The following is a 14,308-nucleotide window of genomic DNA, read 5'->3' on the forward strand; positions in this document are numbered from 1 at the left end:
TGTGTGTTTGCATTTAAAAGCCAAGGGTTAAATATTTCAGGCAGTTAGACGACGACAAATCGAAGAAATGCTAATTCACGTTGCTCATATCTCGAAGCTTTACTGAACGTGTAAAAGAAGCATTTCCTGGTCCTGCTTCTTTCATTCACGCCATGCCAATGGCGCCATCTAGCGGCGATTAGCACACATGACATCTTCTTTGAAGTACTGGGCGAGATCAGATATGATCGTGCCATGAGTCTGCCTTTAATTTGTTTATTTTTTTTGGGGGTGGGGGGTGTATGAATGGATTAGTATTGTTGTTGTAGTTGTTTTTTTTTATTTGACGCAACCCTGATCGGGAATCGAACCCATTAACTATTAACCCATTAGCCCTGAAAGGCAGAATCGTATACACTAAAACAGCTACAGGTGCGGAGGGTCGTCGTCATCCGTGATTGGTCAAATGTTGAAATATGCTAATAAACCCGGAAGTAGCAATGGGCTCTCTCTTTGGATAAATGTTGGATAAATTGACGAAAGATGGACTAAAGCTGAGCTGCTTGGGTGAGAAAATTATAATAAAGGATACTGATCGATCTGTTAGCACTGGAATGTTTATTTACTTAATATCATATCGATACCAAAATACGCACTTTAGGTTAGGTACATTAGCTACAGCTTACTACAATTTACTATTAGCTATAGCTTAGCTACAGTTTACTACAAAGTCTGCGGTTTACTACAGTAAATCGCTGAACAAGGCTTGTAGTGAAGGATGCTAACAGAGAAAAACACGCGTGAAATAAAAGTTAAACATTAAACTCCATTATGGAGAGCAAGGTTCCACCCCATGTCCTTTTAGGTGTTAGCTTACACTAGCTTAAGCTAGCATAGATAACAACACCATGGGCTGTGGAAAGAGCTGGACAAAGATCACTTTGGTGATTAGCATTTTGGCAATTTTTAAGGTGATATATTTCACACTTTATTTACATGGTGTTGATTTTTAACGGGGTTCAAACTGACACTTTGTTTTTAAAATGTTTGCTAGGTGTTTGCTGCACCCAAACTGACAGGTTGGCTTCTGATGATATACATGATCAGCATATTGTTTAATATAAATATATTATTATTGACGTGGTTTGATTCCCAGGTAATAATGCAGATGATGGTGAACTTAGGGATGACATACCAGAGATTAATAAAGGTAAGAGTTCCTAACTTGCATATATATATACAATATCATACTTTTTTTTTTTTTTTTTAGGTCTAAGACACCTTTTTGAGGGAGACATTGCCGGTGATGTAAGTATCATATACACAGCAGATGTGGAAGTACTCCAAATACATAAACAATACTCAGTTCTTCTAATGTGTGTTGCAGCCCAAGAGAAATGCAATCGTTGACGAGACAATGAGATGGAAGTTTCCAATACCATACATCCTGACAGATTCATTAGGTAATGACAAAACACTACCGGCAGCGTTTATGATGAATAAGCAAAATTCATTGTTGTTATTGTAGAGTTGAATGCAAAAGGGGTAATACTGCAGGCTTTTGAGGAATACCGTTTAAGATCCTGTGTGGACTTCAAGCCTTATGAAGGCGAGGCAAGCTACATCTCCTTCACGAAGCTCTCTGGGTGAGTTATCTCCTTGTGTATCAAAAAGTCAAACTACAGTGGAACTGGGTAGAAAAATACTTATAACTTATAGAAAAATACTCACGTTTTTATGACTGCATTTCATTGGTTATTGCTGCCGAGGTGCTGCAATGATGTTAGCCTCCCTCTGGTGGACAAAGCATTTAATTGGTTATTGCTGCCGGGGTGCTGCAATGATGTCAGCCTCCCTCCGGGCTCCACTGACTCCCTCTGGTGGACAAATATTTAATTGGTTATTGCTGCCGGGGTGCTGCAATGATGTTAGCCTCCCTCTGTGGATGAGGGTCGCGAAAGTGCTGGAACCTATCCCAGCTGTATTTGGGCGAGAGAGAGGGTACACCCTGGACTGGTGGCTAGCCAATCACAGGGCACATATAGACAAACAACCATTCACACTCACATTAATGCCTATGGACAATTCGGAGTCGCTAATTAACCTAGCATGTTTTTGGAATGTGGGAGGAAACCGGAGTACCCGGAGAAAATCCACGCATGCACGGGGAGAACATGCAAACTCCACACAAAGATGGCTGGCCGAGGGTGGAATTGAACTCGGGTCTCCTAGCTGTGAGGCCTGCGTGCTAACCACTAAACTTCCATGCAGCACTTTGTTTTATATTATAAACTTCTATTGATACTTGCCTTGTATATTTCTTACCTAGCTTTGGAGTGTTAAGTTGCTGCGTGATGATTTTAGCATTTTTTTGCAATGGGTTGACAAGCTCGTCGTGAGTTCACTGATGTCAACAAACGCTTATGTTGATGTCAGTCAGACAGTCCAAGGAGAGTCGATTTAATTGAGCTCCACTGTGGATGTGACCGAATACTTTGCACAACCCGAACGATTCATTTCCAGTGAGAAGTGATCTTTTTTTTTTTCCAGATGCTGGTCTTATGTTGGGGATGACAAAGGGGGCCAAAATGTGTCCATCGGAGCCCGGTGTGACACGAAGGCCATTGTGCAACACGAGCTCTTGCACGCTCTCGGCTTTTACCACGAACAGTCGCGTTCCGACAGAGACGACTATGTCGAGATCTGGTGGGATCAGATCGAAGAAGGTAATGACGACGATACTGAATGTGATTATTCGTGATAAATACATCCATCGTACGAATACTTCGCAGGGATGGAGCACAATTTTGTCAAGTTCGAGGACGACTTCATCACTGATCTGAACACTCCTTACGATTATGAGTCCATCATGCACTACAGGCCGTTGTCCTTTAACAAGAACGAGAGCATCCCCACCATCACCACCTCCATTCCGTTTTTTAATGAAATCATCGGACAGCGACTGGACTTCAGTGCCGTGGATATCACAAGGCTCAACCGTATGTACAGCTGTGGTGAGTATCTGCTCATAAAAACGTTTATTTTTTTCAGATTAAAATGAACAAAGCATTATTAGAGCCCTGTAGACATGACAAAACACGACTATAGTCACATTTATACTCTTTTTATTTACAACATATTGCGCAACTGCAGGGTCTTGAGACACATGCTAACTCGCAAACTAGAGAGCTAGCGACCTAAACGGTAGCCTTCAAGTTATTTTCTTTCAACTTAAATAGCCAAAAACTTACCACTTCCACACGGATAGGGAGGATAACTATTAACAGTTATTTAACCTTTAACATGAACATTAATCAAACGTAATAATTTTTTCTGGGTACATGATACCATACAGCATCCATATCAAACTTACGCGGGGCCGCACTAACATTAAACTTTCATATCAAGGCGGGGGCCTCAAACTAGTGTCCTGCGGGCCACATTTGGCCTGCGGGCCACGTGTTTGAGACCCCTGACCTAAACGGTAGCCTTCAAGTTATTTCCTTTAAACTTAAATAGCCAAAAACTTACCACTTCCACACGGATAGGGAGGATAACTATTAACAGTTATTTAACCTTTAACATGAACATTAATCAAACGTAATATTTTTTTCTGGGTACATGATACCATACAGCATCCGTATCAAACTTTAAACATTAAACTTTCATATCAAGGCGGGGGACTCAAACTAGTGTCCTGCGGGCCACATTTGGCCCGCGGGCCACGTGTTTGAGACCCCTGCTGATAACCTATAAATATCGTATTGTGAGCCTAGTATCGTAATACGTATCGTATCGCCAGATTCTTGCCAATACACACCCCTAGGTAATACATGTCTAAAGCTGACTATAGGGGTGTTATTTCATGTTTACAGGACTCTAGTAATGTTAAAAAGCATAACTAGAAAGTCATAAACAGGTTTCCTATGCTCTAACTACCAAAATATTCCATTTATTAATATTGAATCCTAATTGGTGGAAATTCACTTATCACTTAAATAGCCAAAAACTTACCACTTCCACACGGATAGGGAGGATAATAAGAGTTATTTAACCTTTAACATGAACATTAATCAAACGTAATAATTTTTTCTGGGTACATGATACCATACAGCATCCATAGCAAACTAACATTAAACTTTCATATCAAGGCGGGGGACTCAAACTAGTGTCCTGCGGGCCACATTTGGCCAGCGACCCTCGTGAGGATAAGCATTAGAAAATGAATGAATTTTAGAGCCCTCTAGACATGAAGTAACACCCCTATAGTGAACTTTATACTCACATTACCCAATATAGTAGACAAAATAAGGTGTTTTTACGCTGCATGGTGTACAAGTGATTAGCGCAAGAGCCTCACAGCTAGGAGACCCAAGTTCGATTCCACCCTCGGCCATCTCTGTGTGGAGTTTTTTGCATGTTCTCCCCGTGTATGCGTGGGTTTTTTCCGGGTACTCCGGTTTCCTCCCACATTCCAAAAACATGCTAGGTTAATTAGCCACTCCAAATTGTCCATAGGTATGAATGTGAGTGTGAATGGTTGTTTGTCTATATGTGCCCTGTGATTGGCTGGCCACCAGTCCAGGGTGTACCCCGCCTCTCGCCCAAAGACAGCTGGGATAGGCTCCAGCACTCCTCATGACCCTTCTGAGGATAAGCGGTAGAAAATGAATGAATTTTAGAGCCCTCTAGACATGAAGTAACACCCCTATAGTGAACTTTATACTCACATTACCCAATATAGTAGACATAATAAGAGAAAATAAGATGTTTTTACGTTGCATGGTGTACGAGTGATTAGCGCGAGAGCCTCACAGCTAGGAGACCCAAGTTCGATTCCACCCTAGGCTCCAGCATATATACCAGCGTATGAAAGGTAGTACTTTTATTGACTATTTGTGTTTTCACAGCAAACACACACACTCTTCTGGACCAATGTTCCTTCGAACTGAACAACATCTGCGGAATGATCCAGAATGAGGACGACAACGCCGACTGGGTCCAGACGTTGAGTACACCCGCCGATACAGATCACACGCTCGCAGGGCGCTGCAGAGGTAGACTCATGTCTCCTATTGGAATCTCCATCGTATGATAAGACGTGTTTCCTATCTGTTTTTTTTATTTTTAGATTCCGGCTACTTCATGAAGTTTGACACATCTTCTGGGAACGCTACAAACAGCGCCTTGTTAGAGTCCCGCATCCTCTACCCCAAAAGAGGCGAGCAATGTTTGCAATTCTTCTATAAGATGACCGGAGCTGCTGGGGATAAACTCGTAATTTGGGTTCGGATCGACGATGGAACAGGGAATGTTCGCAGTCTCAGGAAGATCCACACCATCACAGGTATTAAAAGTCTCTCTATTGCTGTTTTTCAAAAATGTATTCATTAATAAATGATGGCTATTTGTTGTATTAGTAAAAATGACTCCTCCCATTCTGTGTGGAAGTGGTAAGTTTTTGGCTTCACATTTTGTCCTGTCTTAGGTTTCGAATAAATTAACTGAAGCTAACTAATTAGCTCGGTAGCTTGCTATAGCTTGCTCGCGCAATGTGATGTAAACAAAGAATAACAGCAATGTAAAGGTGAGTATAGGGGTGTTATTTCATGTCTAAAAGGCTCTAATGTTAAAAAAAAAAACATCAACAGAAGCAGAAAAGTCATAAACAGATTTGCACGGTGTTGAAGTGGTTAGCGTGGAGGCCACACAGCTAGGAGACCCGGGTTCGATTCCACCCTCAGCCATCTCTGGATGGAGTTTGTTCTCCCCGTGCATGTGTGGGTTTTCTCCAAGGAGGGTTCCGCGGGGTATCCCAGCTGTCTTCGGGTGAGAGGCGGGGTACACCCTGGACTGGTGGCCAGCCAATCACAGGGCACATATAGACAAACAACCATTCACACTCACATTCATACCTATGGACAATTTGGAGTCGCTAATTAACCTAGCATGTTTTTGGAATGTGGGAGGAAACCGGAGTACCCGGAGAAAACCCACGCATGCACGGGGAGAACACGCAAACTCCACACAGAGATGGCCGAGGGTGGAATCGAACTCGGGTCTCCGAGCTGTGTGGCCTGCGCGCTAACCCCTGGGCACCTTGCAGCTGAAATCTGTTTATGACTTTTCTGTTTCTGTTGATGTTTTCTTTTTTTTTTACATTAGAGCCTTTTAGACATGACATAACACCCCTATACTCACGCTGCTGTTATTCTTTGTTGACATCACATTGCGCGGGCAAGCTAGAGCAAGCTACCGAGCTAAGTAGTTACTTACAGTTGATTTATTCGAAACCTAAGACAGGACAAAATGTGAAACCAAAAACTTACCACTTCCACACAGAATGGGAGGAGTCATTTTTTTTTACTAATACAGTAAATAGCGATCATTTATTAATTCAGTTTATTAATATTGAATCCTACTTCATGGAAATTAACGTATATATGTAATCGCGATAAATGAGAGATAACTGTAAGGTGAATCCCGCTTAAGTCGACAACCGCTTATGTCGACCAAATCATCAAGTCCTGGTCTACTATGCTATTCTTACACAAAAAAATCGATAAGGTCTTGAACTTTTTTTTTTCTTGCTTCTCAGGTGATGGAGATGACGCCTGGAAAATAAACCATGTGACACTTGGAATATCAAACAAATTCCGCTACATCTTCCAAGGCATCAGAGGATCAGCCAGCTCTTCAGGGGCCATCTTGCTTGATGACATCACTCTTAGTGAAACCGTTTGCCCCCATGCCGTGTGGCAAATCCACAACTTCCCACAGATTCTTACCAACACCCCATCGGGCAGTTCAATAAATAGCCGCTGCTTTTATAGCTCCGAGGGCTATTCCTTCGGGATAAGTCTTTACCCAAACGGGTACGACAGTACCCCCCCAGATTATGTTAGTGTGTACCTACACCTGTGCAGTGGTGAAAATGACGCAGTGGTGGAGTGGCCGGCACAAAACCGACAAGTGACGATTGTCGCCATGGATCAAGATCCTGATGTTAAAATGAGGATGTCTTCTACAAGAAGCTTCACCACTGGTACGCCAACTTGGGGTGGGGGGGGGGGGGCAGAGGCCTTTTTCCTCAAATTCATTAAGTGAATTCATTCCGTTTATCCACAAAATTATATTTCCTTTCCTGCGTCTTTTTCCCGTTTTAGTTGAGGACCCCCAGTGGAACAAACCAACGGCTACTTCAGGCGCAGTATGGGATGCCGCTTGCAGCTGCTACCGGAGTGACGGACTAGGCTGGAGTACATTTATTTCTCACAAGCAGCTGCACAAGAGGAGCTTCCTGAAAAATAACGACCTCATCATTTTTGCTGACTTTAATGGTAATAATTGTATAGTAAATTTGAAAATCCGATATTTATATTTATTCATTTGTGCTATCAGATCTGACGCATCTGATCAAGACGGAGGTGCCCGTCTCGGAGGAGAAGCCCGGTGATGATGCAAAACCCAGACAAGCACGTGACGCCAACGTCTGTCATCCCAACCCTTGTATGAACGGAGGCGTGTGCGTGGAGAGAAATGGAGCAGCCTCATGCAGGTGTGTATTTGGTTTATTATTATATGGTTTATTATTATTTGGTTTATATTATATTTTGGTTTTTTTTTTTTTTTTTAGTTCTCAAAACAGTGATAAGTGAAATCCACTTAGTGGGCAACTTCATTCTTAACCCCCCTCCATATTTAAACATAACTTCACTGAGATCTGAAAGCCATTTCTAAAGTTTTGGGACTCCAGCAAACCACAGTGAGAGCCATTATCCGAAAATAGCCAAAACGTGAACAGTGGTGAACCTTCCCAAGAGTGGTCAGACAACCAAAATAACCCCAAGAGCGCAACAACGACTCACCCAAAAGACCCCACAACAACATACAAAGAACTGCAGGCCTCGCTTGTCTCAGTTAAAGTCAGTGTTCATGACCATAAGTAAGACACTGGGCAAAATCAGCTTACATGGCAGAGTTCAGGACCAAAACCGCTGCTGAACAAAAAAAACCTGTTAAGGCTCGTCTCAATTTTGCCAGAAAACATCTTGATGATCTCCGAGACCTTTGGGAAAAAAACATCATAGCAACAGTAAAATATGGTGGTGGTAGTGTGATGGTCTCAGGCTGTTTTGCTGCTTCAGGACCTGGAAGACTTGCTGTGATAAACGGAACCATGAATTCTGCTTTCTACCAAAAAAAATCCATCCATTTTCTACCGCTTATCCTCATGAGGGGTCGCGGTGGGTGCTGGAGCCTATCCCAGCTGTCTTCGGGGCGAGAGGCGGGGGGTACCAACTGGACTGGTGGCCAGCCAATCACAGGGCATATATAGACAAACAACCATTCACACTTATGGACAATTTGGAAACTCCATAAACAGATGGATGGCTGAGGATGGAATTGAACTTGGGTCTCCTAGCTGTGAGGCCTGTGCGCTAACCACTTGTCCACTGTGCAGCCGAAATCTGTTTGACTTTTTTGTTTCTGTTGGTGTTTTTTTTTACATTAGAGCCTTTTAAACATGAAATAACACCCCTATAGTCACATTATTTAAATTATTGAACTATTAAATTATTATTTAATAATTATAATAATTATAATAATTATATATATATATATAATATATATATAATATATAATAATTAAAATATAATAATTATTTAATAATAATAATAAAAATAATTAATTATTTAATTTAATTATTTATCTATTAAACTATTATTTAATAATTATAATAATTATATATATAATATATATAATATATATAATATATATAATATATATAATTAATAATTATAATATAATAATTATTTAATAATAATAATAAAAATAATTAATTATTTAATTTAATTATTTAAATTATTTGTGCAATTTACTGTTGACGCTGTACATTGTTGTTCATATTTGATGTAATCTATTTATTCTCTACATTATTATTATTATTATTATTATTATTATTATTTATTATTATTATACAGGAGCCAGGCAACGACATTTCGTTGGCAATTTCACAGCTGTGTTATGGTGCAATGACAATAAAGGAAGGCTCTCTATCTATCCATCCATCCATCCATCCATCCATCCATCCATCCATCCATCCATCTGTTGTGTGGCCACCATGCAGCCTTACACAAATCAATAATTGCCAAAAACAAACGGTTGAATCATTTACAACAACATTTATATCTCCTTATATTTACAACCGACGAGCCCTTGATGGCCCAAGATTAAAGTAAGATTGAGAAGATTAGTCAACAAAGTTCCTATCGTCATATAATGAGGTGTGATAACTACCTGTTGTTGTGGTTGATGTTCAAGGTACAATCAATGGCATGGTTTTATAGCCTTTGTGTTACCTTTTTCAATGTGGATTGAGTTGTGTATTGATGTGTCATACATGAACTAAAACACCAGAGGGCGGTATTTACCCCAATTTACTGTTTGCATAAGGTGGTGCAGCTTAAAATCACCTTTACAGGCTTTTCCATCTGCTGCTTTTTCAGGTGTGCTTCACATCCAGCCACCTTCTCTACCGGTATGTGGTGTGAGAAACTGAACAGAGATGGGTCTGGTGGTTCTGACACCGATTCTGTTTTAAGTCATCCGGACTGGATGATGATGATGCCTTCGCGTTCAGCTGCATCAACGCCAAGCCTGGTTTTTTTATTCTTTATTGTTTTGATAGCAGCTGCCTTACCGATTTTAGACCACATTCCCATTTAATCATTTTGGAGCAATTTATAAAGCTGTGATTTGATAACCATAACTAATATGTAATATGTTTTAATTGCTATATACTGTATTAGTTATGAGTTATCCCTTGCTTTGTGACCCCTCCCTGCCTGTGACATATCAAACATTTATTTTACTACCAATAATAACATGCGTTTCAATCAAATCCAACTAACAATGGGTCGAATTTTTATTTCTTTATTATTATTTTTTTAAATTTCCATAACTTCTTAGCATATCTTCACATGTCCAGTCCAAAATTGGACATATAAAAATCCTTATTCCTAACAAAAACTGTAGTCATTTCATACTAGCAACTTCGAGGGTTTCTAACCTGCAACCGCTGCCTGTAAATTTGGTGCTCAGCCAAATGCAACAAGCGTAAATCGAACATCTCACTGATAAAGGAGGGGGGGGGGTCAAAGAACTCGTGACACGACACAACTCCAAACCTCTGCACTAAAACATCATCAATCAATCTTCATCTAATAACACCCAATAAAATATCAGTTTGCTCACATTAACCAATCAGAGGACAAAAAAAAAACAAACAACATTGATGCTATTGTGGGCCAGCTAGCAGATCCTGAAATCAGCCCCATTATTAATCGTGTTTTTAAGTAACAAAGTCCTGATTCTGAAAGACCTGGGCAGATTACATCAAATCTAACACACTATCGGAAGCCTAACACATGCTAAGAAATGTCGAAAAAAAAATCTCATCACACAGCAACCTAACACTCAAAAGGTAGACATTACAAATACATAAACATAAAAAAAACAAGTATTTAAATATTTTCCAATAATGCATTGCGTCTGAGCAATGCATTCATTTGGCCGCTGCAATGACGTCAGCCTCCCTTCCGGGTTAGTAAATTTAGTACATTTCTGGAACGGATTAAGGTTAAGGTTGTACTGAAAACCCAAACATATCAGATCATTATTACCTTACTGTCATTTGACATGCATTTTTTTTGCACCATACTATAGTTATGCAGTATGAAATTACTGGGATTTGTTTATGTTCATTTGCTTCCAAGGCCTCACAGCTAGGAGATCAGAGTTCAATTCCACCCTCGGCCATCTCTGTGTGGAGTTTGCAGTTTTTTTTGTGGAGTGTCGTTTTTCTGTTCAAAATGCCCTGATTGCGGTCTTATTTTAAACTCAATCACATACTCGGAGTCTACCTTCTTATTTTGGTTTGTACAACAACGATTACTTTTGCTGTTTGGAAGGGAGGGCGCAGTTCCAATTGCCTAATCAGGCTATTCCATCTGTATTTTAAGTCCTGATTCAGAAGGACCTGGGCATATTACATTAAATCTGATACACTATCGGAAGCCTAACACATGCTAAGAAATGACGAAACAGTATAACATCTTACTAAGAATATAAATCTCATCACACAGCAACCTAACACTCAAAAGGTAGACATTACAAATACATAAACATAAAAAGCAAGTATTGAAATATTTTCCAATAATGCATTGCGTCTGAGCAATGCATTCATTTGGCCGCTGCAATGACGTCAGCCTCTTTTCTGAAGTTAGTAAATTTAGTACATTTCTGGAACGGATTAAGGTTAAGGTTGTACTGAAAACCCAAACATATCAGATCATTATTGCCTTACTGTCATTTGAAATGGATTTTTTTTGCACCATACTGTAGTAAGACATGCTAAGAAATGAAGCTAATAGACTGTTGGGAACAAATATGCTAGAAAGTAGGTCAGTTCTTCTGATACGTAGTGTTTAGGCCAGCAGTTTTAGGCTTTATCGGCTTTGATACAATGACCTGAATGGATTTGAATATTCACCGACTCGACTATGAGATAAGCTGCTATCAAAGAAACAGATAGACTGCAGTGATTGACTGAATAACAACACTTGTTGTTGAACGACGATAACAGAAGAGATACTTGCAAGACACAAGTTATCCATTAAGCTCCATTATGGAGAAACCGGGGTCCGCCCCTTGTTCTTGTCCTTATGTGTTGTGCTTACTCGATGATCTGCGGATCACAACATGATGGGCTGTGGAAAGAGTTGGACGAAGATCGCATCACTGATTGCCATTTTGGCAATTATCGAGGTAGATCTATTTCAAATTGACTAGCATTGAGTCATGGTTTTGGGTTTTAAAATGATACTTTTTGTTATGTTTGCTAGGTGCACGCTGTTCCAAAACTAACAGGTTTGATCTCCATGATAGAAACGATCAGCTTGTTGTTTAAATTTAATAGATTTTTCACCTGGTTTGCTTTCCAGGTGATAATGCCGATGATGGCGGACTCAGGGATGACATACAGAAGATGAATAAAGGTCTGTGTTTTCATATTCTTATATTAGCTCTTCATGCTAAGTCACATTTCTTATGTGTAGTTTATTAAGTTTTTTTTTCATTCATTTCAGTGAACCTGGAGGTCGGCAAACCCAGAGAAGCCCGCGATACACACCCCTGTCATCCCAACCCATGTATGAACGGAGGTGTGTGTGTGGAGAAGAACGGAGCCGCCTCATGCAGGTGTGTATTTTGTTTTCGTGTGGAATTTTTTGGAGTCACTACGAGTCGGAAGGGTAAATGAGACAAGCGAGTTATTTAATTCAGTCGAAACAGTGTAACATCTTACTCATCACACAGCAACCTAACACTCAAAAGGTAGACATTACAAATACATAAACATAAAAAAACAAGTATATAAATGTTTTGCGTCTGAGCAAAGCATTCATTGGACCGCTGCAATGACGTCAGCCTCCCTCTGGGTTAGTAAATTGAGTACATTTCTGGAACTGAACTTTTGGAATGGATTAACCAAGGTTCAACTCATATGGAAAGTGCAGACAAAACAGTATAACATCTTACTCATCACACAGCAACCTAACACTAAAAAGGTAGACATTACAAATACATAAACATAAAAAAAACAAGTATTTAAATATTTTCCAATATGCATTGCGTCTTAGTAATGCATTTATTGGGCGGCTGCAATGACGTCAGCCTCCCTCTGGGTTAGTAAATTTAGTACATTTCTGGAACTGAACTTCTGGAACGGATTAACCAAGGTTCAACTCATATCCAAAGTGCAGACAAAACAGTATAACAATTTACTCATCACACAGCAACCTAACACTCAAAAGGTAGACATTACAAATACATAAACATAAAAAACAAGTATTTAAATATTTTTCAATAATGCATTGCGTCTGAGCAAAGCATTCATTGGGCGGCTGCAATGACGTCAGCCTCCCTCTGGGTTAGTAAATTTAGTACATTTCTGGAACGGATTAACCAAGGTTCAACTCGTATCGAAAGTGCAGACAAAACAGTATAACATCTTACTCATCACACAGCAACCTAACACTCAAAAGGTAGACATTACAAATACATAAACATAAAAAACAAGTATTTAAATATTTTTCAATAATGCATTGCGTCTGAGCAAAGCATTCATTGGGCAGCTGCAATGACGTCAGCCTCCCTCTGGGTTAGTAAATTGAGTACATTTCCTGAACAGATTAACCAAGGTTCAACTCGTATCAAAAGTGCAGACAAAACAGTATAACATCTTACTCATCACACAGCAACCTAACACTCAAAAGGTAGACAATACAAATACATAAACATAAAAAACAAGTATTTAAATATTTTCCAATAATGCATTGCGTCTTAGTAACGCATTTATTGGGCGGCTGCAATGACGTCAGCCTCCCTCTGGGTTAGTAAATTGAGTACATTTCTGGAAAGGATTAACCAAGGTTCAACTCGTATCAAAAGTGCAGACAAAACAGTATAACATCTTACTCATCACACAGCAACCTAACACTAACACATTACAAAACAATTACTTTTACGGTTTGGGAGGGAGGGCGCAGTTCCAATCGCCTCATCGGGCTATTCCATCTGTATTTTCAGGTGCGCTTCACGTCCAGCCACTTTCTCTACCGGCATGCGGTGTGAGAAGTTGAGCAATGAAGGTTTTGCATTTCCTGAGACTGACTTGGTTTTCGGTCAGTTGGACAGGTATATGACGATGTCATATTCACCAGCACTAAAGGCAAACCTGTTTCTATTCTTCGTTGTTTTGATCGCGGCTGTCTTACTGACTTAAACCACCATCCCATGTAATCATATATACACTTTTGGAGTCATTTAATAACTGATTAAAATAATACAATTACAAAAATATGTGCTATGTTTACCATAAATAATTAAATTCCTGAATTATCACTGATTATGGTATATTATTAGTCAAAAAACATATTGAAATACAAGTGATATGTAGTACTCTGGTCACTAGACGGAAGTAAAGACACATTACCTTTACATTACAATGTATGGACCTGTTAACCCCGCACAGAAAGCCTTCCAGATCTTCCAGAAACTGCACCTATTCCAGCTGTATTTCCTTGGGTTTCCAAAATGTTGTTGTTTTTTTTTTAATTTATGGGCACGCCTACTCTGCTGGCGTTCAGAGCAATCCCAAATGTCTTTCAGGACTCACTTCTAAATGCGCAGATTGTCATTCAACACGAGAATATTACATTCTAACTACATTTATAGGTCAGAAAAATGGAAAGTTATAAAGTTAGCC

The 14,308-nt window shown here is 39.8% G+C and overlaps 1 protein-coding gene and 1 long non-coding RNA gene across 2 annotated transcripts; both read left to right on the forward strand.

Annotated features, from left to right (window-relative positions):
- The first annotated feature begins 168 nt into the window (after window positions 1-168).
- mep1a.2 (meprin A, alpha (PABA peptide hydrolase), tandem duplicate 2) lies at window positions 169-9,533 on the forward strand. The gene is made up of 13 exons (XM_078794664.1): window positions 169-546; window positions 1,136-1,189; window positions 1,250-1,287; window positions 1,367-1,442; window positions 1,508-1,625; window positions 2,530-2,705; window positions 2,772-2,993; window positions 4,890-5,036; window positions 5,111-5,326; window positions 6,578-7,039; window positions 7,146-7,319; window positions 7,381-7,537; window positions 9,464-9,533. Exons 1-13 carry the CDS (start codon window positions 501-503, stop codon window positions 9,531-9,533), a joined length of 1,956 nt encoding a protein of 651 aa, XP_078650790.1. The 5' UTR covers window positions 169-500.
- A 1,858-nt stretch (window positions 9,534-11,391) lies between these two features.
- On the forward strand, window positions 11,392-14,172 carry LOC144901241 (uncharacterized). The gene is made up of 3 exons (XR_013629397.1): window positions 11,392-12,038; window positions 12,129-12,240; window positions 13,630-14,172. It is a non-coding gene; the product is annotated as an uncharacterized LOC144901241 (long non-coding RNA).
- Window positions 14,173-14,308: the final 136 nt, after the last annotated feature.

Source organism: Doryrhamphus excisus, linkage group LG11 (genome assembly GCF_037039965.1).
Source record: "Doryrhamphus excisus strain RoL-2023G ecotype Guam linkage group LG11, RoL_Dexc_Guam_v1.1, whole genome shotgun sequence".
Taxonomy (NCBI): Eukaryota; Metazoa; Chordata; class Actinopteri; order Syngnathiformes; family Syngnathidae; genus Doryrhamphus; species Doryrhamphus excisus.